The 27946-nt window shown below is 34.4% G+C and overlaps 1 protein-coding gene across 1 annotated transcript in view; it reads right to left on the reverse strand.

Moving 5' to 3' along the window:
- The window catches only part of ORC5 (origin recognition complex subunit 5), an 89321-nt gene that overhangs the window by 16376 nt on the left and 44999 nt on the right, over positions 1-27946 (reverse strand). Inside the window, exons 9-12 of the mRNA XM_054494995.2 lie at positions 25332-25384; positions 23631-23743; positions 22045-22092; positions 17890-18000 (exon numbers count right to left, since the gene is read on the reverse strand). Of these exons, the coding sequence (XP_054350970.1) occupies positions 17890-18000; positions 22045-22092; positions 23631-23743; positions 25332-25384 (325 nt within the window). The remainder of the gene's footprint in view (positions 1-17889; positions 18001-22044; positions 22093-23630; positions 23744-25331; positions 25385-27946) is intronic.

Genomic DNA, 27946 nt, shown 5'->3' on the forward strand with positions numbered 1-27946 from the left:
CAATCTACAGATTCAATGCAATACACATCAAAATTCCAATGGCATTTTTCACAGCTAGAGGTATCACAATTCCTTATTTCAAAGTATATTATTAATAAAAAACTATAGTAATCAAAACAGTATGGTAATGGCATAAAAACAGACACACAGATCCACAGAACAGAACAGAAAGTCCAGAAATAAAACCACACATATAAGGTCAACTAATCTTTGACAAGTGTACCAAAAATACATAATGGGAAAAGGATAGTCTCTTCAATAAATAGTACTGGAAATACTGGATATCCACATGCACAAAAAATAAAACTGAACTCTTATCTTACACCATACACAAAAATTAATTCAAATGGACCAACGACTTAAATGTAAGACATGAAACAATAAAATTCCTAAAAGTAAACATGGGGAAAAAAACTCCCTGATATTAGTTTTGGCAATGATTTTTTTGGATAGGCTGCCAAAAGCACAGGAAACAAAAGCAAAAATAAACAAATGAGACTACATCAAACTCAACAGCTTCTTCACAGCAAAGGAAACAACCAATAAAATGACAAGGGAATCTACAGAATGTGAGAAAAAAAATTGGGTAAATCAAATGGCATAAACAAGATAATAGAAACAAAATTATATTAGCGATTGCATTAAAAGTAAATGAAATGCTTCAAATAAAATAAAAAGACTGAAAAAAAATCAAGCTGCATTTTGTTTAAAAGAGATACATATAAAATGGAAGCATATGTGAAAGTTAAAGGTCAAGGACAAAACTGAGATATGTCACACAAATTCTAATAAAAAGAACAATAATGAAAATCTGTTAAACATCAGACAAAACAGACATGAAATTAGGTTTAAAGAAAGGTTCACTTAATAATGATAAAATGCAGGCCCTGAGCTCATATCTCTTACAAGATTAATTGTTTGAGACCTTTACTATGAAGAGGAGACACAGAACAGGATGGACAGCCAAGGGATCCAGGAGTCTTCGTGGGAGAGTAAGTACTGCTAAAACCTAAGACAAGACAAATTCAATAGCCTTCCCAGTTTGGAAACAGGTAGAAATCTATAATGACAGTAGGCCTGAAATTTTAATGAATGGGAAGATATGTAGTAAAGATATGTAGTAAAGATATGTAGTAAAGAGTGAACACAGTCTTCTATTGCTAAGTATATTAACTTCAACCCTTTCTATTTTTCTGTAAAGGATTCATTTGCTAAAATAGGTTAGTAATAGCTATTTGAAAAATCATGCATTGAACTCTATTATTAAAGGCAGTTCTCCTTAGTACTTTTTTTTTTAATATAGAAGAAAACATTAATTACCTTGTACTTTGCCACTGACATTTCCTTATAATATTTCTCATAACTGAAACTTTCCTGTTAATTCAAACACTCACATATTTAGATTCTTTAATTGAAATTGTATGCTAAATTACTTTTTCCACAATTTTTTCATAGAAAAACACAAAATCTGTCTTTAATATAGTTAAGTTAGGTTCTCAAGAATATTTTCAGATGCCTTACAGTTTTTTACTTTTAGCACATTAGTTATAACAAATGTCCAAAGGCAGAAAGTTGGAACAAACAGGCCCTTGAAGTCACTTTCAGTTCTACCAAGATTCCCTGGCTAAATTAATCATGTAAATTGTGCAAAGGATATAATATCACTTCAGCTGAAGATATAGCAGCTAAAAGGAACTTCCAAAATATTAATAAGATGACTGATCAATTTTTTTAGGGGTAGGGCTGATTTAGGAAAAGCTAATACATTAAAAGAACTAAACCTAAAAAAAGCAATTAAATTAGAATGTGATTTTTCACATTAAAAAAACTCATTTCAGTCTTTTATTTGTTGACTTTATCATATGAAAATCACTGAAAAACTCAACATAAAAATATTCATATATATAAATTGTACATAAATATACAAATAATAGATATTCAGAAGAATATCTATTACATAAAGCAGTGAACAGGCCAGGTGCGGTGGCTCACACCTGTAATCCCAGCACTTTGGGAGGCAGAGACAGGTGGATCACTTGAGGCCAGGAGTTTCAGATTAGCCTGGCCAACATGGTGCAACCCCGTCTCTACTAAAAATACAAAAGTTAGCCGGGCATGGTGGCACGTGTCTGTAATCCCAGCTACTTGGGGAGGTTGAGGCATGAGAATTGCTTGAACCCAGGGGGTGGAGGTTGCAGTGAGCTGAGACTGCACCACTGCACTCCAGCCTGGGGGACAGAGCAAGACTCTGTCTCAAAAATAAAAATAAAAATAAAAAAAGGAGTGAACAAATGTACCAAATATTGAAAGGTACTTTCCCAGTTTATTAAAATTTTGCTAGAGTAAAATTGAAAACAAAATCAAGCACAAAGATTAATTAGTGGAGTCAACATTTTGAATCTCAAACGTATTAGTTTATTAACTTACTAAATGAAAACTTCTGGAAAAATACATATAAAACTTTAAAAATTATTTCTATACATGCATAAATAGCAGAATATCCACCTTCCTTTCTATTATCCAATCCTTAAATTAGCTAATTTTTATTTCCAACTACATATCCATGAAACTCTTGAGGACTTACTCTAGGTACTGTGCATTTAAAAATGAGGCTGGGCACGGTGGCTCACACCTGTAATCCCAGCACATTGGGAGGCCAAGGCAGGCAGATTACCTGAGGTCAGGAGTTCGAGACCGGCCTGGCTAACAGGGCAGAACCTCGTCTTTACTAAAATTACAAAAAATTAGCTGGTCGTGGTGGCATGTGCCTGTAATCCCAGCTATTCTGGAGGTTGAGGCAGGAGAATCGCTTGAACTTGGGAGGCGGAGATTGCAGTGAGCTGAGATCGTGCCACTGTACTCCACCCTGGGCAACAGAACAAGACTCTGTCTCATAAATAAATAAATAATGAATAGGATCACAAAAAATACTTATTTACTTCCTTGCTCCACTTTAAATGTTCACGACAATATGAACTCAGATCTCCAGGCTAGTATTAATACCTACATAGTCTGATATGGTCAGTGTGGATCTGACAAAAAGTCAGACAGTGAGTACTCAGATTCATCGTGGTGTCTCAGTTTCACATGAATGCATGTATATGCATAAATAAGGGAGAGGTGGGGCAGAGCCTTTCCCATCTAACTGCCTGAGACCTTTACTATAAAGGAAAAAGACACAGAACAGGATGGGCAACCAAGGGATACAGGGGTCTTTGGGGGACAGTAAATATTGCTGAAAGCCAAGATAAGACAAATAGCCTTCTTAGTTTGGAAACTTGTAGAAATCCATAATGAGAGTAGGCCTGAAATTTTAATGAATGGGAAGATACACAGAAAAGAGTTAACATAGTCTTCTATAGCCAAGTATATTAACTTCGACCCTTTTTATTCAGTGACACATCTGTGACTTAAAGAAAAGAGATACACAACAGTCATTCCTGTTGTTAGGTCCCCAAATGCAGGGAGTGATTTTCACAAAGTCTGTAGTTCCAGCATGGAATAATAAATTGAAATATTTTGCAGTAAATAAATTAATGACTTAGAAGGATTTAATCTCTGTTGGAAAAAAAAAGCTCTCTAAACAATAATGGTAAAACATTCTGTAATCTTTTTTTAGCACTAATTTACAGAAGGCTTCTCATTCAATTGAGCTTTGAATTACCATGGAACACATTTCAGGAACAAGCACTAACAAAGAGCCTAGACAGAGGGTTAGAAAAAAAGATAAATACAGAAGAACTTCCCACCCAGACAGGATGCATAGATTCATATTTGTTATTCTTCCCTGCTAAGTACAACTATAAATCCTGGAAATAATATAAGAGGCGACCAAAAGAGGACTCTGAAAGGTAGAAAGAGATAGGTGGGCTGCTTAGGGACCCTAGGGCTACAGAAAGAATATAGAGGGTGCCTTAGAATTCCCCACCCAAGAGCGAAAGGTGAACCAAGCCCAGCACTTTCCAATCCACAGCTGAGCGACAAAAGGCTACCCAGGTAGGCTCATTCCTCCCCTGGATTAAAGAAGAATCCTGACGAAAGATCTAGAAATTCTATATCTAGCAAAACTATCCTTCACGAATAAAGTGGAAATAAAGACATGCTCAAACAAGGTAAAACTGAAGAATCTGTCACTAGCAGATGACCTTCAAAGAAGAGCAAAAGGAAGTTCTTCAAACAAAAGGAAATAATAAAAGTGAAAGAACGAACAGTGGAAAGAGCAGATTGGTGCATAAATACAAGAGAATATATCCTCATGAGTTTTCTAAATCACATTTGATTAAACATTTTAATAACTTCTGATACTCAAGACAGTATCCAAAATAGTGGGAAAGTAAAACGAACGGCAGTATGGTTTCCACACTTCACTTGAAGTGGTAAAACACATACGCCTTATAAAACTAAGCAGGCAATTACCGTATTACCCTGCAATTGCACTTATGCATTTATCTCAGAGAACCGCATGTTCACATAAAAACCAGTACATGAATGTTCCTAACAGCTTTAATTGTAGTAGCTAAAAAACAGGAAAGAACCCAGATGTCCTTCAACAGGTGAATGGTTAAACAAACTGTGGTATATCTATACCACAGAATACTCCTCAGTAATTAAAAGGAATGAACTATTAATACATGCAAAAATTTGGATGAATCTGAGGAATTATCCTGACTCAAAGAAGTTTATTCCCAAGTGTTATATACTATATGATTATGCTTAAACAAATTCTTGAAATGACAAAATTCTAGAGGTAGCAATTAGCAGTTAAAAGGAATTGGGGAAGGGGAGGAAGAGAGGAAGGTATGGTCATCAATGAGTAACACGGAGAAACCTTGTGATAATGGAACCGGTCTTGACTGTGTGGTGAATTAACAAAACTATGCACAGGATAAAATTTCATATAATCAAATATATATAGACATACACAAAAGAATAGAAATAGAAGTAGGGAAATCTGAATGAGATCAGTAGATTGCATTAATGTCAATTTCCTGGTTGTGATATTTTACTATAGCTTTGCCAGATGTTACCACTGTGGGGAACCAGTAAAGGACACACAGGAAGAGAGAGTACACATTATGTTTTACAACTGTGTGTGAATCTATAATTACCTCAAAAAAGCTTAATTAAAAAATAAAACACTGATAACGTACTCAAAATATAGAGGGCTTTGAGAAATACCTTGTAAACTGTCAGAATAAATTTTATCTCAAAACGTTTTAAGTAGCTATGAGGCTAAAAAAATCTACTTGTAAAAATAAAAACTTTTTAACCCTTATTTGTAAAGATTTTTAAATCTTTCCTACTTAAAGGCAGATGATTAGTTATGACTTGGGGCTCAGACTCAAGGAGGATTTGTAGCTACTGGTTTCATGCTGTGAGTCCATAAAGGTCCTTAAAAAGTTGCCACAAACCTGTGACTAGTAAAACTTATTACTTCCTCTACAGCAAAGGAAGATTATAGCAAAAGTATTACTATATAAATCCCAACCTGAGTGTTCTATTTTTCCAAATTCTTACTTTATATATTTTTTAATGATAAAAGTTCTGTTTTATTTGTTTGTTTTGGGGCTATAAAAACCAACTGCACTTCAAATTTATTAAAAATAAATTTTTCAACATAAAAATAATTGCACAATAAAATTCTGAGCTTGCCCATCAGGACTTGAAACTTCGGGGATCAATACCTTACTTAATAGATGAGGACAGAGACATCATAAAAGGACAATTGGCATTATCAGTCCCTAGTCAGTTACCCACACAAATGAATGCTTCCAAATATTTAATCCAAAAGTCCCAATGAAAAATAATACAACACATATGTCATGCTAAAGGTTTACTAGAAAACATTTTTGAGTTGTAACAACAAATTTTAAATTAAGCACTTGTTTTAAGAATACTTAACAAATTAAAAACATTTAGTCAAAATAATACTTCACATTGGGTGCTGATGATTAGAAAATGGTTTGCCAAGACTACTGCTACTGTGAATAAAGAACACCAGTATGAGTCTATGTGCTTTTATCTTTTCTTCTGCTGTTTTTCAAAATTCCTGAGAATGACACATATGTATTTTGGCATTCACTCCTTCCCTCAGGTTCTAGCAGAGGATATGGACAAAACTTGAGGGGCAGGGGTCAGGGAAAGATAGCTATAGGAACTAATTAATACTATTAATGACCATGGTAATTAGTGGCATATGGACTGGAATTTATTACTGTGTCTAGGCTCTATGACAGACATTGTGCATCCTCAATTCTCACAAAAACCCTCCCACGATTACTATAAATAAATCTCTCTTTTCCAGATGAGGACACCACCTCAGAGAGATTAGTAAATTGCTCAAGGTCACGAAGCTAACAGTGGTTAAGAACAGCACTGGGTTTGAATACTGTCTGAATCCAAAGCCCATATTCCTTATACTACTCCAAACAAGGAGCTATAGAATACAAAGAGATAATTTTGTTGGGAGAGATTAGGAAAGCTTTACGGAAGAAGGAAATGACTACTCCAGCTTGCATTCTACAGTGAAGGCGATAACTATTAGTATGCTGGAAAAGTAAGAAACCCAGGAGAGCAGGCAATGCAAGTAAAACAGAGAAAAAGCCTGAAATGAAATTGTAGTAATAAGGACAAAGAAGTATCTCAATACGGTATAGGCAAATGTCATGCCACAGGGATACAGAATAACCTTGAGAAGTAACAATTAACAATACTGTGCACAAAATTGTTAGATGTATGAGTTTGATGTCACAAAAGTAAAACATTAACGTGGAACTGATTTAACCTAATGACAGGTTAATTTTTCATAAGTCAGATTAATATTACATTAGACATTAAATTGCTGTTTTTAAGGTTTAATTTGTAAAAGGTAAATATTGGCCAAGGATGGTGGCTCACACATGTAACCCCAGCACTTTGGGAGGCTGAGGCAGGTGGATCACTTGAGGTCAGGATTTCAAGACCAGCCTGGCCAACATGGTGAAACCCCAGGTCTACTAAAAATACAAAAATTAGCTGGGTGTGGTGGCACATGCCTGTAGCCCCAGCTACTTGAGAAGCTGAGGCAGGAGAATCGCTTGAACCTGGGAGGGCAGAGGTTGCAGTGAGCAGAGATCGTGCCACTGCACTCCCACCTGGGCGACAGAGTAAGACTCCGTCTCAAAAAAAAAAAAAAAAAAAAAAGGTAAATTTAAGGTTGGGGGAAAGCATGATTTCTTAAATTCAGAAATTATTAGATGATATTGAAGATGGTATCCCAAAGCAGTTTCTTCCACATTTGTGGATTAAAGATCATTTACAGAAACATTCACAACTACAACTCATAAAATATTAAAATACATTAAAAGAAAGGGTAATGAAAAGGTCTTTTTCTGAAACACTAGAATCATTTTCAAGTAAAGTCATCTTAATTATTTAGGTAAATATAAAAATTGTGGGAAAATTATAACTCCCCTTCTGGGTTTCTACACTCTATGAAGATATATTCTGTTGTCAGTAATGTTCAGATTTTAGGGGATTATATACTGCTTTCCACAGCTGCTTTTCTTGTCCGTTTTGTCAAGCTCAAAGTCAAATGAATAAAACTCAAATGAATAAAAAAGTAGCCTGGGCAGTGGGTTCTCTTTTTCAAAGTTAGGATTCAGATTTCATGTTAGAAAATACAGAACAAAGTTTTGTTTTTGTTTTTTTAAAACTGTATTAAAAGTCAGTGGTTTTACTACTAAATTTTTAGTTATGTTTTCCACTGACGTTTTTCCTCAAAATAAAAATTGTTATTTTTTGTCCTCCTCAGTTTAAACAAATCCCCTAAAAATCTGAGGCATCCTGTTATCAAAGAGAATAGTACTTCCCTAGCTTTCATACATCAGCAGCATTCTGACACTGCCTAACAGATTTTATTTCACCTTAGCTTAAAATAATCAATCTATCTGACTCAAAAGCCACAGTATATATTCCTTTTCCTTTGACTAGGTCCTACATTATGACTGAGCCATTCACAAAAAAAAATAAAAAACAAAAATCTCTATGTGTACAATACTTTAAGATTTACATTCTAAATAGGGTTATATGATATTTGTTTAATCTTTGCTCTGTGTACTATTATGTCCTTTGTTCTCATCCGTGTAGGGGATGAGCTGATTATTTATGTCGTTAACAATAGGAGTTCATGTACCACAGTGAGGATTTTTTTTTTCCTTAATCTGAGAGGCAGCCACTAACAAGCTTCAGCTGGAAATGCTTGATGTAAAAACAGTGTGAACCTGTTCCTGGGCTAATAAACTGTTCTTTCTGCCAACAAAAGAAAATCAATTTACAACTGTAATTAATTTTTAACATGCTCATTATTTTTATACGTTCATAGGTTGTTATATGTCCATTGACTTAAGAAATATCCTATCCTGCTTGTCCTGGAGGAGCTTCACAATCTGAAACATATTAAATTATTTAAATAAACAAACAACACATGAAATTTCAGTGTATGAGTTCCACACAACCCAACAAGCACCACATTTGATCTGAATTCAGGAGACTTGACGGTTCATGGCATATATCAAGAGAGTTCAACTGACATTTTTACACCCACAAAGCAGAGGTGGTAAATGCAGCACATGGCAGAAATAGGTAAATATCATCAAAGCAGTTCAACTTTAAATCACTACCATAAATTTTCATTTCAAAAAAAAAAAAGGAGAGTGGTTTGCTAGTCTTCAAATATGCTCAGATAAACAAAAAGTAGCATGTATGTTTATACATAGAGCAACTGAAGATAAAGCCTCCAATCTCTGGAACTTTTTAGCATGAAAACTGACTGCAAATCTTTAGCAACCATGAAGACCATAACTGCACATTAGGAGAATGGGAGGCCATTCAATGAATGACTCCCATGATCATGGATGGCATTGTGCAAGAGATACAAAAATGAACAGACAACATCTATGCCCTCAAACATCAGGGTAGTTGGAGACAAACACATAAAATGGTAATGACATAAAATGAGTGCTATGTTAGTATTATAATATGCATAAACATAATTATCTGACTATAGAGAAGAAAATGAACGAAAAGGGAGGGAGGCAAAGTGCAGATTCATTGAGAAATGGCATTTAGGAGATGGACCATGATGCGTAAAAAGAGAGCTCGATAGTTTTAAGGGGAGAGTACATGCAACAATATAAAAACATTTAAAATTAGTGTGTTTTCGGAGAGGAAACAGCTTATTGTGAATGGTATATATGGTGAATGAAGGAAGTGGTAGAAATTGGGGCCAGATTATGAAGGACCTTGCAATAAATGCTATTGAATGTAGACTTGGTTCTGTAGATAATGTAGCTCATCAAAAAAAGTGTAACCAGAAAAGAAAGACCAAATGTATTTTTCAAGATTTATGCTGATGACTGTATGTATGATGAACCAGCAAGTGCCTAGTGACAAGGAGACCAGATAGAAAGCTGGTGCAACTGCCTAATAAGGAAGCTACCAATTTAAGGTAATGTCAGTGAGGGTGGAAAAAAAGGAGTATGTTTAAGAGACATTTGTATTTAAGAGGAAAAATAGACTGGACTTGACCAAGTAAATGAAGGGGAGAAAATGAGATGGTTCAGAGATAATTTCTCCATTTAGCTAAACTAAAAACTAGAAACTGTATATTATCTTTGTTTTTCTAGCATCTAATAATGTGTATACTACATGGCAGGTGCTTAGGACTAGATGAATTAATAAATGATTAGTTTTGAAATCTAGGTAAGGCTGAAAACCCAGGGAAAGATTTAGGGAATGATTTGGTTTGGGGCACACCAGTGTGTGACATATATGGGTCATCCAGGTACAGTTCAGGTTCAGCTGGCAATTTGGATGGAGAGCTAGAGAATAAGCACTAGAAATATGTATTTCAAAAGCCACTAACAAACACACAGCATTTAACGCCAAGGCAGTAGATAAGACAGCTCTGGGTAAACCTAGTTCCCTTTCTTGTTAACTATGGAGGCATGATTACTTTTGATTCTAAGAATTCAATTAACCACCGCCATTCAGAGTGACCAAAGGTGAGGGAGCATTCAGGTTCTAAAGGCTACCTGGGCCTAAGAACCCTAATTTTTCATCTAGGAAAAAAGATAAAGACTTCTCTGCAGCACCAGCTACTGCAGTATGTCTATAGATGGGCAGGTGTGGCCAGTCTCCTTCAAAAATCTCCAATTCATTGTGTGCTGACAAAGAATCAAGACAATTTCTTACTCGAAACCCTCTTTAAGCACCAACATGTCTTTTAATCATCTTTTATAGATTTTGTTTTTTGGGGGGGTGGAGTCTTGCTCTGTCACCCAGGCTGGAGTGCAGTGGTGCAATCACAGCCCACTGTAGTCTTGACCTCCTGACTCAAGCGATCCTCCCACCTCAGCCTTCAGAGTGGCTGGGATTACAATCATGCACCACCACACACGGCTAATTTATTTATTGTAGATACAGGGTCTCACTATGTTGCCCAGGCAGGTCTTGAACTCCTGGGCGCAAATGATCCTCCTACTCCAGTCTCTCAAAGTGCTGGGATTACAGCGTGACCCATCACGCCCAGCCAGAAGTATTTTTAAATGTACCACACATTTCCATAAAGAAGATTTTTTTCTAAATCATTTATCTCCTAATCCGTTCTCATTAAAACTCTTCTCATTTAAACAATCTAGTCATTAAGTTCTATCTAATGCACAAATTTGCCTATACAGTCGCTATATATTAGTAATATGGAATCTCTTAAACATGCATTTGCAAGCACATATCCACACAAACTTTTTTGTGTGTTGTCAGCTAAAAATCTGCCAAGTTAAATAACATTTATTGGGGTTTAATATATTTCCCCAAAAAATGTGAATAAAGGATACACATTTAGTAAACTTATTGGAAGTAACACTAAGCTTTGAGAAAGGTAGTTATAAAATATTGCCCACAAAAATAAAGTACCAATGTATTATTTTATACAAAAGTAGAAAGCATAATTTATGCAATTTTTTAAATCCCTTTTGCATTTTTTTATATGTCACCCTTAGGCACTGGTTTCATTTTTCTAGAGTTCGGTAAAAACACCTACTGCTGGACTGATACATTCACAAAGGCAAAGTGATTACACTAACAAATTTAACGGCAGATTTATAGAAGATAAGAAAATAGCAGGGGAAAACACTGTTCTTTTACATATGAGCAAGAAAAACAATCTTTTATCCCTGGGCAGTAAAATAAAATCTGCTGTGCTTTTTAGTATCCTTGGTAATAATTAATATTGGTATTCCTTACAACAGTAGTACAGCTAGTAAAAATCATAGGTTAACTTTACTCTTTGCAAACATGAAACATCCCAAAGCAGTTTTTAAAAAAATCTCCTGAAGTAGGTATCTACTGCAGAGTGGTCTGATGGCAGAACAGTAATATGTCCACACCAGGGGTAGTAGGAGATTTGAGAATCTCATTTACTGCACCAGTGGAGACTGAGCATCATGGCGGTGATGCTCTTAGCATCTAGAAAAGAGCCGGCCTCTACTAAACAGCACCCCTGCTGACCTATTCATCAGCGAAGTAGGCATTAAGTAAGGCTCCTTTACCATCCTTGGAATGGAATGCCTCACAATCTCAGTTGTTGTTAAGAAAAAAACATAGTAAGATTATTAGGAAATGTTAGCATTCAAGCTATTTTCTATGATTTACATAATTTACCTTAATAGCATCAAGCATTACAGTCAAATATTACAGAGACACTGGAATGCTGGTACAGGACAAACAAAATGCAGAGAAATTGCAAAGGAAGAGCTCTTCACATTTCTAATAATTTAGTATCCACGGAATTTTAAGGAAAACTGTCCCTTTTAGTCACCAAGTTTAATGTATATAAAGATAATGCCCACACTCAAATCAATTTATATAAATATCTTACAGCTAGATTTTAGGATGTTATGCTTTATGTTTACAAGATTCAAATTGTTATCTGATCAATAAATGGATTAGATATTTTTATCTACTAGATTTCTAGTGTTATCTGACTAGCATTTAATGAATATAGCTACTTTTTGTAGAAATATAAATATTATGTAATATGCAAATTAACTTTCAAGGTAAAGAAATCTTATAATCATAAAGTCTTCATAAAATTTATTTAAAGTGCTTTTGGTTAAAAATCTATAAAAGCAGTTTGAAATAATGTATATTTAAAAAGGACATGAGTATAATTTTCCATTATGAAGTATTTAAATATAGCCATGTAACTTTTTAAGAAAAGCCACTCAGACTATATATAGTAGGCCATATACAATATACTGATTACGTCTCCATAACTTAAGTTCCAAGTCTTGAGATTGTCTGACACCAATGTCATAACTAAATTTAACTGGGTATTAACAAAATTTAGTTATAAATATCAAACAATCATTGCTTCAAACACTAAGTTCAAGGCATGTCAAAAGGAAATATTCAACAAACAGGTTTGTTATGACTCAGTAGAAAACACTTAAATATCTAAGTTATCAAATATTAAGAACTACTTAAGTAAAAACTCTTATTTATTCACTTTAAGTACTTATTAGTACTTACTTTAAGTATTTAAGTATTAGTTCCTTCAGCATATATATGTCCTCACAGTAAATACATATATACACCATTAACTCTAAACATATAAAATAGAATCTGGTGGCTGCACCAGCACAAATGAAAGGCTGTGGAATCCACAGACACATCCTCATTTCTGTATTCTCTTTATCCAAGACAATGCCTGAAACATAGTAGACACTTAGTAAATATTTGTTCAATGAAATTTTAAGCAAAGAAATATAAATTTAACTCCAACCATGGAAAAAAAATAAATACTGACTTTGAACTTGAAATGTGAATTAGGTTAAAATATTTTTATTTATAAACGTTTTAGAATTAAATAAAAATTAACGTCTCCTCTTTAGAAAACTGAAAACTATATAAATTTACCACATATCTACCTGTATTTGAAGAAATATGCCAAAATCTATTTTTGGTGTAATAAAACGTTAGCTACCTTAACAAGTACAGTATAGCAAAAACATCTTCCTACAGCTATGGTGATTTACAGATGAAGTATTTGCTAAAAAAAAATTTTCATAGATAAAACAACTAAATTGTCATTCTGCTTTCTGATTGATGATAAATTCATTTGGGAAAAACAATTGGTTTGGATATATCCTATATATCTTATAAAACAACACCTAAATGAGTAGTAAGGTTGTCTAAATGCTATTACAATAAATAAAACCTCTGTAAGAAACGATTGTTGATTCATGACCAAAAAGTTAAACTGACGTAACAAATAACTCCAAGTGTATCCACAGTATCATGACATGAGCTCATAAGCAGAGAAGGTACAAACAGAAAAGATATATATTTGTATATTAAACTATACTACAAAATGTTTATGTTCTTATAAATGAAAATAAATTTGCAAAAACACTCTAAATTTTTTATTATGTACAACTAAGTATGAAACCACTCAGAAATTAGGTATTAATTATGGAAAAATCTAACTTGTCAATATGGTACACAGAACTATTTTTTAAAAAGAACTACGCTCCTTTTCTTTCAGCTGTTTCTTGGTATTAATTCAGAATATATTATTTTTATAATACAGTAATAAAATATTATTAAAATAAAACCTTTTAAATGGCAGAATTACAGTAAACTACTTTCAAAAATTATTTTCCAAAATGCAAACTGATCGAAGCAGATCAATGAAAATTAAAACTATTTCTTTTACAAGTCACTTTAGAAACCTATACCAATGATTTTAGAAATAAACTCTCCAGCAATTTTATTCTCTGGGAAAAAAATAAAGCAATATGGCTTTGAGATTTTAAAATAAGTGGTATCTCTGACAATCTTAAAGAACTGTACTCCTATTGCTCTGACCTAAATACAAGAGTATTGGGGCGGGGGAGGTAAAAATGAGTAAGAGAAGATATAGAACTATAAAAAGAATGAAACAGATAATTCAGAAATTCCCATATTTTTTTCTTTTAAGAAAAAAAGAATTAAAAAGCATAACTTGGCTTTAATATATTTCTGGAAAAAAAGACAATACTATTTCTTTAAAAGCTGACAAATGGTCTTCAAAACCATATCTGATCAAATTAAAAATTTAGAAAGAATACCTATAAACTTTACCCATTTACTGCGTGTATTCCATTCTATCTTATGATGAGAGCAGAAAGGAAAGGAGAAAAGAATGAAATACCAGAATTAATGCTTTGTTACCCATGAAGTTCAGGCATACATAGAAGGGCTACATTTATCTTATTGGAATGAAAATTTTAAAAATGACCCAAGATAATGACTGCAAAATTGTACTAAAGGTAAAAACCAGGTAAGACTAAAATAATAATCTGAAAAAAAATTTAAAGTCATATTTAAGTTCAATAAATCTGAACATTAACATAAAATGTTAAATGTGCTACTATTCTCTTTACTTGTGAAACTAGTCAATGAACAGAATTTTATTTAAAATTCAATAGAGAACAAAGAAATTCGGAATAATGCCAACTACAATACAATATTGCTGCTAGTACTATTATAAATTTATTATTCTCAATTGGAATTTTAATAAACTTTAAGGAGTCCTTGAGTTAGTATTTTTATAACTTCATTATAGAATAGATTAGATCTGAAATACAATGGAAATAAACTTTTGCTTCAGGAGAATTCTGAATGTCTATATCATACATGATCAATTTATACACGAAAGAAGTTTAAACAGTTATTTAAGCAGTAAATCCAGCTATAAAAATAGCACATCACTATAAAATAAATTCTTAAAACAGGTGAATACAAAAATAATACATGATCATCTCATATAGACACATTATAACTAATAAAAAGCAATTTACCTCCAGGTACAAAATATAATTCATTGCCAATTTTATTTACATTTTCATAAAAGTGTAAAAACACACATACATGTTTATAATTACATTTTTCAGCAAGTATATTTCCATTCAAATGACCCAATGTGTTAACAAATTTCTCTAGATGTGAGAGACAGTATTAACAGGTAAAAGGTCTGTTTGCCTGGCTCATCTTAAAGCTAGAACGCAAAAACATTGCCATCTAGTGTTCGTACCAAATAAGCACTTTGAAAACAAAGGTATTTCTCTTTTTCACTTAAAAAATTAAGTGTATGTAGTTTAAATACAAACTGCCATTCCCATGGTTAAATGTATAATTTTGACAGAAGAATAAAAGGAGAAAGAAGAAAAATAGAAAAGGTCACTGGGAGTCAATGGGAAGAAGAAAATATAAGGCATGTGGGAAAAATACTCTTTGGATGAGATTCCTGCCACATTTTGTTCTTGAACACAATATATATGTTATTAGATTTTCTTGGATACTTTACTGACCAAGCAAAAGTAAAGATCAACTCCTTAGAACTAGTTGCATCTATCTCTACGTACTCCCCGACCCTTTGTATACCCAATGAGAATAACTAAGATCGTGTTCCTAAATGACTTGCTATTAAATTCACCTAAATTCACATATATCAATACTTTAAATATACAAATTTATCATTTTGATTATAAAATGTTAATTAGAAGAGATAAAGAATAAAAATATCAGCAACTACAATTGTCAAGTTTGAAAAAATTTTAACTTCGTTAACAGACAAAGATACATTTTGGGCAAAGTTGTTTTCTTAACTATGTAATATTACTGGCACTGCTATAACCACGAAGACTGCTGACATTGTTCATCATAGTCAAAGGCTCAGAGCAGCTAGTAAATCTCTAAATCAGAAGCCTCCCATTGTTTTTAATTGCCATATTTTTCCCCAGAGGATAAAATTGCTGAAGAGTTTATTTCTAAAAACAGAAAATGCTCTATGAATGTAAAGTACAATATGTAAGGTACCAATAGTAAGGTTTGGCATGTGGTGGCAGTAGTGTTACTATGATGCTACTATTTCAATCACAACTACAATGACAACTACCACTACAATGTAACCCCATTCAATTCCAACCAAACCAGGGTGACAGTTCACAGGTATGCCTTGCTTTTCAAACCTTTCTTCAGATCATATTAACCTTTCTTTCTGAATTTCTAACCTAAACTCTATCCTTTGGAAATAAGACATCAGGTGATTTTAAACTATTATTACCCATTTATACATTTCTGTATAATAAACATGCATCACTTATGTAAATGAGAAATATTTAAAAAACAAAAACTCCTACTCATTCTCCACAGCCAAGCCTCATTTTTCATCTTCTGTGAATTCTTTCAACCTGCCCAATCTAGAAGTGATCTCTTTCTGCTCTAAACTTCTCAGGAGCACTATCTAGCATTCATTTACAGCCTTAAGAAAGTATTTTCATGTATACATTTTAATGCCCTAGAATAAATTATAAGCTCATTGAAAGAAAAAACATGTACTATCCTTCATTGTGCCCCTCACACAGGTAATTTGTGGGCATCTGAGAAGTACAATCACATGTGACGCAAACATGTTTCTGCTCTGTTCAAAAGCACTGTCTGTCTCACTTCCCTAGGCTTTAAATCTCAAAGGTTTACCCATTGCATCATATTGTCAAAGTTGTTTAATCTCTCTGACTTAATGTAAGGCTCAATTGCTTATAATAAAGACCTGATAATTCAAAATACCTGCTAATCTAGAGTTACTGCAACAGTAAACACAAAACAAAAAAATCCTATGTTGTATGTACAAAGCTTTTAATAAAATTTAAATTTTGATTAAAATCCAATTTCAGACAAAGCTTTTTTAGAAAATACATGGGAAAAATCCCTGTAACACAAATTAAAACTGAATTACTTTTTTAAAGTTATCAGCATTAGTGATCTACCTACCATCTAGCTAGCTATCTACCTATATAGCTAGCTATTTATGTAGCCTAGTAACTGAGTGAACTGAGTTTCTTCAAGAACACAATAAATGTAGATACAATTTTCTATACATGCTGACATTTATAAAAACTATCTAAATTCAATGTTGAGAAAATTGAGACTATATTTGTTACTCAAACTCTTCTCTAAATGAAAAATTAAAAGTTACCAGCACACATTAGATTACAAAGTCTGACAGCTATTCTGGGGCCAGATTTATTCAGTGAATTAATTAAAACGCAAGTATTATTTACATATTTCTCAACCTAAAAATGCATAGAGAAAGCAAAATGCTCACTGCAATATCTGACATGACTTCGCTTTTAAATAAATACTAGTTATATCATTTCGCTTTTTCTTCTATCCACTTGTACCATGTGCTAAGCATTGTTTTTCTGGACCATTTAAGAAATCTACTGTGACTATAATTTTAATAAATTGTTTTTTCTTAAAATGTCAACTAAAAAACAAACCTTAACTACTTGTTTTTTTAAAGTCATATTTTCTATTTTTATGCTTTGCTGCCACCTAGTGAAATTCTGAGAACTTAATTATTCTGGAAAACAGCATTTTTAAATAAAAGCACATCTATCTGCAAAGTACATAGATGAGGAATAAGGACACTGTAGATTACTCTCCTACAAAAAAATTTTTTTAAATTTTGTTTTCATTAAATTACAATTCATCAACTTAGTCATAAAGCCACTTGTTTAATTAGCAAGATAATTATGATCATTTAATTTTAAAAATTCCTTTATTGAAAAAGAGCCAAATTAAATTATTTGCCATGAGGTTATACTTGTAAACATATGTAAATTTAGTGATACCCCCAAAGATTCTATATACGTAATTTTCAATTACTTACCAAAAACATGGTTCATTATATAGTTAAAACAGTAACATATGTTGAACAAAAATCTGAACGCCTGGAATTCTATTGACTCTACTATCTGAAGAATCTCAGAAAGATGACAGATAATAACCTATGATTAAGCTTACCTGGGAAAAAATATTTGCTGTTGGAGCAACTCTGCTGTCCACGATACTATATAATATTGCTAATAATCTGTCTAGTGGAAATGGTTTTGGTCCAAGGAGATGATTGCTCGTCTGTAAAAAACAAAACAAAAACATGGATTTTCTTCTTATACCAGAGCACTCATTTTCTGTACTACAAAACTGCCAGTAACAATGTATTTATGTTATATATAGTTCCCCTAAAAATGCTAACAAATCTAACCTGCAAACTCTAAGTTAAAAGTTTACCTGATATGATCATGATTTATCCTTTTTTTAAGTTTGTTTTGTTTAGAGACAAGGTCCCCTGTCACCCAGGCTGGAATGCAGTGGCAGCACAATCACAGCTCATTACAGCCTTGAATTCCGGGGCGCAAGCCATCCTCCCATGTCAGATTCTCCTCTTGAGTAGCTAGGACTCTAGGCACACACTGCAATGTTTGGGTATTTTTACAAATTATTTTGTAAAGACAGGGTCTCACTATGCTGCCCAGACTGGTCTTAAACTCCTGGCCTCAAGCAATCCTCCCAACCTTGGCCTCCCAAAGTGTTAGAATTACAGGCATGAGCCACCATACCCAGCCATGATTTATCTTTTAACATATTCCTCAAGATTTCTGACTTAGTATCAACAAATATTAATTAAAGAATTCACAGTCATCCGGTCTAGTCCTAAATATGCCTCCTATTTTGCTGTTATAACCAGGTGTTAAGTAATTTTGCCAAATCCAAGATAATAACCAAACCAGATTCCTAAGTTGTAGACTAGAGCTTACTACTTATTTCTCACAATTCCTCTTTGTACCACTGCCAGGAAAATTCAACATTAGTAGCTCTAAAAAGATCAATTACAGTAAGGTGTAGCTTAACTTAGAAAACTAATAAAATATTTTATAAAGTAAATAAGCCAGCAGCCTAAAACAATGTAAAATTTAAAAAAAATTTTTCAAGATTGTAAAATGTTCATACTTGTATACAAACTCATATAGTGTAATTCATGTCATCAGAAACGAGACAATGCTATTAAGAGATAATTTTAATAGCCGATAAATATTTATTTCTTTTTTTTGAGACACAGCCTCACTCTGTCACCCAGGCTGGAGTACAGTGACATCATCTTGGCTCACTGCAAACTCCACCTCCCAGGTTCAAGTGATTCTTGTATCTCAGCCACCCAAGTAGCTGGGATTACAGGCATGCACTGCCACACATGGCTAACTTTTGTATTTTTAGTTTTGCCGTGTAGGACAGGCTAGTCTCGAACTTCTGACCTGAAGTAATCCGCCCACCTTGGCCTCTCAAAAGTGCTAGAATTACAGGCATGAGCCCGTGCATCCAGCCACAAATAAGTACTTTATATTAGCAATGGCAAATAAAATGGGAAACTATATTTACATGCATGGCAGTAACTATTCATTTAAAAGAAGAATGAATGTAAAGAAGAATACCTACTCAGAATTATACAATGAAGTTTTTACCTCAGATAGAAATTATTTTCCACGTCTTAAATTTTGTATGCTTTTGTCATTAAATACTTCAAATATATAAAAGAGTATAGAAGTGAATATAATGAATACCAATGGACTCACCACTCAATTTTATCAAATATACTGTGCAATACGCGCAGAGAAAGAAAACATTAGATCACATTATAGATAAGTTGAAGCTTCCTTGAACCCTCTCCCATCCTATTCTCCCTTTCCTTCTCTAGAAAAATTCCACTATCTAGAATTTGATGTACTCTCATGAAGGTTTTATACTACTGCATATGTATCCACAAACAATATACAGCATTGTTTGCATGGTTTAAAATTTTATATAAATGATATCATTTTAAACATACTTCTCTACCAATTGCTTTTTGAGATTTATCCATATAGATACATGTAGCTCTAGTCTATTTCTAAATTACCTTACAGAATTCCATTTTATGACTACTTAAAAAAATTCATTTTTATTACAAATAATCCTGTGACTGATAATCTTGTACATTTCTCCTTGTGCACATGTGTGAGTTTCTCTAAGCAGGATTGCTGGATTAAAGCACAAGGCAGAGTCAGTGCTATGTGTTTGCCAACACTGTTTCTTCTCTGACACACAAGAAGACTACATTTCTCAGTCTCTCCTGCAGTTAAATAGAGGTCACGTAACTGGGTTCTGCCGGGCCAGTGAAATATGAATAGAAGTGATGTAAACTACTTCCAAGCCTAGTCTTTCACCTTCTTTCCCTTTAGTGGCAACTTCAGAGGCCACAATGTTTCACTTCATATCACTGTAAGATGAAAGAGGGTCACTCAATTCACATTCAGTTATGTTGTAAGCAACATAAAAACTTCTGTTGTGTAAAGCCACCATGGTTTGGGGGATTTGTTGGTTTGTTTGTCTGTTTGAGAAGGAGTCTCACTCTGTTGCCCAGGCTGGAGTGTAGTGGCGTGATCTTGGCTCACTGCAAGCTACGCCTCCCAGGTTCACACCATTCTCCCGCCTCAGCCTCCCGAGCAGCTGGGACTACAGGCGCCCGCCATCATGCCCGGCTAATTTTTGTTTTTGTATTTTTAGTAGAGATGGGGTTTCACCGTGTTAGCCAGAACGGTCTCGATCTCCTGACCTCATGATCCACGTGCCTCGGCCTCCCAAAGTGCTGGGACTACAGGCGTGAGGCACCCCGCCCGGCCGGGGTTTGCTTTTTACTACAAGCATAACCAGTCTATCCTAATATTAACATATTAACTTCTCATATTAACTTCAGTAGATATTGTCAACCTGCAGAATAGGCAGACTCTTGCTCTTCTACATTATCACCAGCACTTGAAATCATAGACTTTTTTAGTTTTGTCAAACCATGAGTATGAAATATCTCACTGTTGTTTTAACTTTTTCTCTCATTAGTGAATAAGGCTGATAATCACGTCATGATTATTAGACATTCAGGTTCCTTATTGTATCATTTATCCATTTTGCTATCGAATTTTTGTCCTTTTCTTATTGGTTTGTAATGAGTCTTTAAAAATTCGAGACATTAGGTCGGGCATGGTAGCTCATGCCTATAATCCCAGCACTTTGGAAGGCTGAGAGGAGTGGATCATTTGAGACCACCCTCAAACTCCTGGGCTTAGATGAGTCCTTGGTGAAACCCTGTCTCTACAAAAAATACAAAAATTAGCCAGGCACGGTGGCGTGTTCCTATAGTCCCAGCTACTAGGGAGGCTGAGATAGGAGGATCACTTAAGCCCAGGAGGTTGAGGCTGCAGTGAGCCATGATCACGCCATTGCACTGCAGCATGGGCGACAGAGTGAGACCCTGTCTCAAAAATAGATAAATAATAAAAATTCTAAACGTTAACCATTTGTCTGTTGTAGGAGTTCAAGAACAGTGGTAAACATCATCGTAGGCTTTGGAGTCAGGAAGTCCTGGAATTGAGCAAAACTGCCTCTAAGAATAAGGGAAACAAAACTTGCAGTTTCTATAGTGCAGAGTTTATAGTTCAAAATTCTCCATCTTCTGACAAGAGAAGCAACAGTGGTTTGGACATACAAAGTGGAAGAAGTGATCTAAATAGTCTAAATGCTTCTTTCACCAGTTTCAACCTTACCTGACCCCACCTTTGAAAGTACTTAGTGCTTCTAATTCCTAAGCTTTTTCCAGATTCCTAAGGCCAAATCAGCTAAGTTTGAGGCTTAGGTTTTAGCGTTTTCTCTAATCTGCTTGGTCACCTCAATATCTACCTACCATGCAATTCCAAATTCTGGGGGTCTCCCATCTGCTTAGTATTTATGAGTTTACCTTTTTTATTTCTTCAATGTCATTGTCGTGGGTGCTTCAAAAGGGAAAGAAAAGAGGAAAATGCCTATATTCAATTGGCTGTATTTAACTAAATAATCCAAGGTAAACTTCTTCGTCTACTAAGTTGCTAAAAAACTTTGTCAACTCAGTTTTAATCTCCAGCACCAGCTCACTTAAATGTGCCTTCAATCACTATATTCAATATAACAAAATTCTATTACAGTATAACGGTACCATATCAACACAAATAAGTTCCTATATTCAAATGACAAATACAATTACAGATGTACCTATTTCCCATATTATCTTCATTTCTTAAGTTTCTTCCATTAGAGAAATTAAAATGTAAATACCTTTTCGTGTTTTTTTAGAAAGTTGGTTTTCTTGATTTTTCCATGATGCTGCAATTAAGGAAAACAAATTTTAAGTTGAAGAGATAGTATTCCACAAAACCAGAAAACATTATTTATTTAAAACATGGCACACATAATACTAATCTGTATATCTCAGGTTTTTAAATAGTTTTTCTTCTTATCACCTTGTATATATATTAGACTTCAACATATTTTAGGCCAATTTCATTTAGACTTGGATTGGATATAAAATTACTTTTGCAAGTAAAAAAAGAATTTCTAAAATAAAATAATGACATTTCCTAAAAGAGCTTATTATATTGATTTAGTACAGCATATACATTGCTATAAAAATGAAACTTCCAAAGAGATATGGATTTTCATTCATCCCATAAACAAGTCTGGCAATTCACATAATACACGCTGACGGAGAGCATTTTAGTTATGCACAGTTCACATAATAAACACTGATTGAGAGCATTTTAGTTAGGCACTCAGGATTCAATAGTAGGGGAAAATAATGGATGTGGTCCTTCCCGTCTAGAAACTAAAGAGGGCCAGGTACAGTGGCACACACCCGTAATCCTATCACTTTGGGAGGCCGGGGTGGGAGGATGACTTGAAGCCAGGAATTTGGGACGAGCCTGGCCAACATGGCAAAACCCTGTCTCTACCAAAAACATAAAACTTAGCCAGGCGTGGTGGCGCACACCTGTAATCCCAGCTACTTGGGAGGCTGAGGCACGAGAATCACTTGAGTTGGGAGGCGGAGGCTGTAGTGAGCCAAGATCACACCACTGTACCCCGGCCTGGGTGACAGAGTGACACTCTGTCTCAAAAAAATAAAAAAAAAAAAAAGTCCTGAAGAGTAGCACAAGACATGACAAAAATATATATATATATAAATTGTTGTAAGTCCAAAGAAGAAAGCAAACATCGTGTGAAATAGGAAACAATAAAGAGGACCTACTTTAAGATAAGATAGGTTGTACAGGGAGAACCGCTTTGAGAAGGCAACATTTAAACTGAAGCCTGAAGAACGAGGAGTAGAGAAGGAGCTTTCCAGAAAGACAGAACATACAGACAAAGACCTTAAGGTAGGAAAGAGATCAGAATGTTTTGAGGAAAGAGGAAAAAGGAAAAAGTCTAAAGTGACAAGAACATAGTGGGTGAAGAAGAAGAAAAAAACAACAACTCTAAACTGGGATTTCTCCAACTAATGTATGTACAGGAGAGGCTCCTTCAGTGTGCTGGATAATAATTCACTATAGTAAGAGTTTCAGAACAACAAAGAGTCACCGCTCTTAAAATTATTTCCATCCTCCACACTTTAAACAAAATCTATGTATTTTTTAAATCTGAATTATTACCTAAGGTATACCTAATTTCCTCTTTTCTATGAAACTGCCTACCTTTTCTCAAATTTGAGGTTGTGACATTAATGTAAAGCCTTCAAAGAATGAGTCCTAAATACATATTTGGCAATCTCATTCTAATCTCTTCCCCTTAGAAATTTACAAGTGTTAAGAAATTTCAAAATATTCCTGGGATCTTAAAAAATAAAGTGAAAAGAAGTATGTTATTACCTTAAGAAAAAACCTCTTGTCAGTTCTTGCTGGATTGTATGAAGCAAGGTATGCAGCAATTAGAATGAACTTAGAGTAATATGGAAGTTCCACATGAGTATGCGCTGAGAGGCCTATATAACAAAACACTTTGATGAAGTACTTATTAGGCTAACATTGGGTTTTAAGTATCTCTTCTCACTTAACTTTTCATTTCCATATGGTATTCTCTAGTCAAAATGACCTATTTCCTTATCTTAAAAAGTGTCATGATAATGATGGTCGTGGTGGTGATCAACATTATTGTTAATGACAGGCTTTACTCAATCTATTATTTCTGCTTGGCTCTTCTCATTCTGAAGTCTAAATCCTACTCGTTCTTCTCTTCAAGGCCACGCTCTCCATTAAACTCTGATGTCCCCCTACCACACCAAAATAGAGAAACTTATTTCTACTATGAATTCCTACTCTGAGTATTCCCACATAACGTGATGCCTTATATTAACAGTTAACTGTACAGGTTGAGTATACTTTATCTGAAATGCTTGGGACCAGAAGTGTTTTGGATTTTTTCAGATGTTAGAATACTTGTATATACCAGTTGAACATCCCTAAATTCTGAAAAATGAAAGAAAACAAGCATTTCCTCTGAGCTTATGTCAGCGCTCAGAAAATTTTGAAGCATTTTCTATTTGAAGTTTTGGATTCAGAATGCTTAACCTGTACATAAATCATACCCCTTAGTAAACAATACTATTTGTTGAAGGAGCTATGTCTAACGTTTTTTTGTATCCCTACACTGCCTTGCACATAGAAAATAACTGATGAATGGATAAATAAAACAGTAGGGTCAGTCAAGTAGCACTGATTCTTAAAGGAAGGGAAGGAATCTGATATTTACTGAAACTCTACTATGTGTCAGACACTGTGTTAGGTGCTTTACTTAAGCATCACTTTGAATCTTTGCAGTAACGCTAAATATTCTTCCTATTTCACAAATGAAAAATTGAGTTGCGTTCAAGGTCAAACAGACAGAAAGTAGTGCAAATCAATTATTACAGATTTGTTCTAACTCTGGCATTGATCCCTTTTCCTAAAAACACACAACTAGAAGTCACTTGTAAATCATCTGGAACACATAAAAACCAAAAAAACACAAAACAGCACTATTTCATACCATTTTCTTTAACCATCAGCCACTGACTTTTTAAAAAAAAAAAACCAACATTTTCAATATTTGCTTATTTTTTAAAGTAAAATTAGTTCTATTTAATATTTGGGATGAATCCAAAGTAGTAGTTTTCTTAAATAAAACAAAAGCACAATGTTTTCAAAACATAACCACCAAAGTGCATACCCTAAACTGATTAACATAAAATTACATTTTATTCCACAAAACTCATGAAATATAAACATGAGATAAAACTGTCACATAATTAGATTGCTTTAATAAAAGCATTTAAAGAAATAGAAACTGCTTGATTTTCATGACATAATCCAGTATTTAGAAAATAGAAAGCTGGTATTCAAACGTTATTTCCTCCCATTAAATTAGAGCTTCAGTTAAAGAAAAATCATTAATCAAAATAGCATTATAGCTTGAAAAGTAAATTCTTTTATAACACTATTTCCTGACTGAATGCTCTTTAGTATTAACTTTAGTATCTTGATAATTAGCTGAAGAAGTATCTCTGGTAACTGTCTCAATACTTCCTTTGATACCTTTCAGTTGCCCCGGATCTGTGTCATCTTTCTGCAGCTTTTCCCACTGGGAACTAAAAAAAAATAGAAGACCAAAAATGAATTAAAAATAAATAAAATCAATATGGTGTACTTAAAACAGAGCCCTAGAAAAACTAAATTTTTTTATTAACAAAATAGAAAAGAAAAATATATACATGCGATAAACATGTTTGTACCTGTACAAAATAATTTAATGTATATATTAGAATGGCATAAATTTATAAAGCAATATCTACATATTAACTGTAGATATTGTTATACCTACACAATAGGTATATATCTATGATCACTGTTGCAGCTATCAAAAAACTTCACCCAGGCCGGGTGTGGTGGCTCATGCCTGTAATCCCAGCACTTTGGGAGGCCAAGGTAGGAGGATCACATGAGGCCAGGTGTTCAAGTCCAGCCTAGGCAACATGGGGAAACCCCATTTCTACTAAAAATACAAAAATTAGCTGGGTATAGTGGTGCATGCCTGTACTCCCAGCTACTTGGGTGGCTGAGGCACGAGAATCACTTGAACCCGGGAGGTGGACGTTGCAGTGAGCTGAGATTGTGCCACTGCACTCCAGCCTGGGCGAGAGTGAGCCTGTCCTTAAAAAAAACAACAACAAACAAAAAACCAATAAATACTACCACCTACCATTCGGTAAAACTCCCAATGTTCTAGTTACCGTATTAGATGCAATTGTCATATACTATTTCTAAACTCTATAGCAATCCCTCAAAGTAGGTATCACACCAGAAAACTGAGGCTCAAAGGTTAAGTCACCCAAGGACATTTAGCCAGTCAATACTAGAGCTACGAGTCGAATCCTTGTAGGATGCTTGCAGAGCTCAAGGTATTTTAATTGCCCCATCCTGGACTTACACGTGCAATTAAAACTGTTAAACAACCAAGACACTATTAAGAATATGAAGTGATTATGACATGACAAATTGAATTTATAAGGCAACACACTATAGTATAATGAGTAAAGAATACCCTAGGACAGTTTTAGCTGCATGACTTCGAAAAAATGAATAGTTTACTCATTAAAAAAATAAGGCAGTTTGATGCAAAGGTGCTCGCCAACTCTAAAACTCTCACAGAACTCTTAAAAATGAGCTAATTTACAAGACTAATTTAAAAATAATGCCAGATTAGAACAATTAAATATCCAAAATCTGCATGAAGAACAGGGTGGAAGTGATAAGGATGAGTGTGGGCCTTCTTTGAGTATACTTTAAAAAAAGTAGTTTTAGCTTTTGAAGTATTCTTTGATACCCATCTCTCACCTGTATAGCAATCAACAAGTTTATTTTTCCCTTTCTCTTTTCCTTCTTTTCTCATTTTTTAAAATTATTGTTATTATACTTTAGGTTTTAGGGTACATGTGCGCAATGTGCAGGTTAGTTACATATGTATACATGTGCCATGCTGGTGCACTGCACCCACTAACCCATCATCTAGCATTAGGTGTATCTCCCAATGCTATCCCTCCCCCCCTCCCCCCAACCCCACAACAGTCCCCAGAGTGTGATGTTCCCCTTCCTGTGTCCATGTGTTCTCACTGTTCAATTCCCACCTATGAGTGAGAATATGCGGTGTTTGGTTTTTTGTTCTTGTGATAGTTTACTGAGAATGATGATTTCCAGTTTCATCCATGTCCCTACAAAGGACATGAACTCATCATTTTTTATGGCTGCATAGTATTCCATGGTGTATATGTGCCACATTTTCTTAATCCAGTCTATCATTGTTGGACATTTGGGTTGGTTCCAAGTCTTTGCTATTGTGAATAATGCCGCAATAAACATACGTGTGCATGTGTTTTTATAGCAGCATGATTTATAGTCCTTTGGGTATATACCCAGTAATGGGATGGCTGGGTCAAATGGAATTTCTAGTTCTAGATCCCTGAAGAATCACCACACTGACTTCCACAAGGGTTGAACTAGTTTACAGTCCCACCAACAGTGTAAAAGTGTTCCTATTTCTCCACATCCTCTCCAGCACCTGTTGTTTCCTGACCTTTTAATGATTGCCATTCTAACTGGTGTGAGATGGTATCTCATTGTGGTTTCGATTTGCATTTCTCTGATGGCCAGTGATGATGAGCATTTTTTCATGTGTTTTTTGGCTGCATAAATGTCTTCTTTTGAGAAGTGTCTGTTCATGTCCTTTGCCCACTTTTTGATGGGCTTGTTTTTTTCTTGTAAATTTGTTGGAGTTCATTGTAGATTCTGGATATTAGCCCTTTGTCAGATGAGTAGGTTGCGAAAATTTTCTCCCATTTTGTAGGTTGCCTGTTCACTCTGATGGTAGTTTCTTCTGCTGTGCAGAAGCTCTTTAGTTTAATTAGATCCCATTTGTCAATTTTGGCTTTTGTTGCCATTGCTTTTGGTGTTTTAGACATGAAGTCCTTGCCCATACCTATGTCCTGAATGGTAATGCCTAGGTTTTCTTCTAGGGTTTTTATGGTTTTAGGTCTAACGTTTAAGTCTTTAATCCATCTTGAATTGATTTTTGTATAAGGTGTAAGGAAGGGATCCAGTTTCAGCTTTCTACATATGGCTAGCCAGTTTTCCCAGCACCATTTATTAAATAGCGA

The sequence above is a fragment of the Pongo pygmaeus genome, chromosome 6 (genome assembly GCF_028885625.2).
Source record: "Pongo pygmaeus isolate AG05252 chromosome 6, NHGRI_mPonPyg2-v2.0_pri, whole genome shotgun sequence".
NCBI classification, from domain to species: Eukaryota; Metazoa; Chordata; class Mammalia; order Primates; family Hominidae; genus Pongo; species Pongo pygmaeus.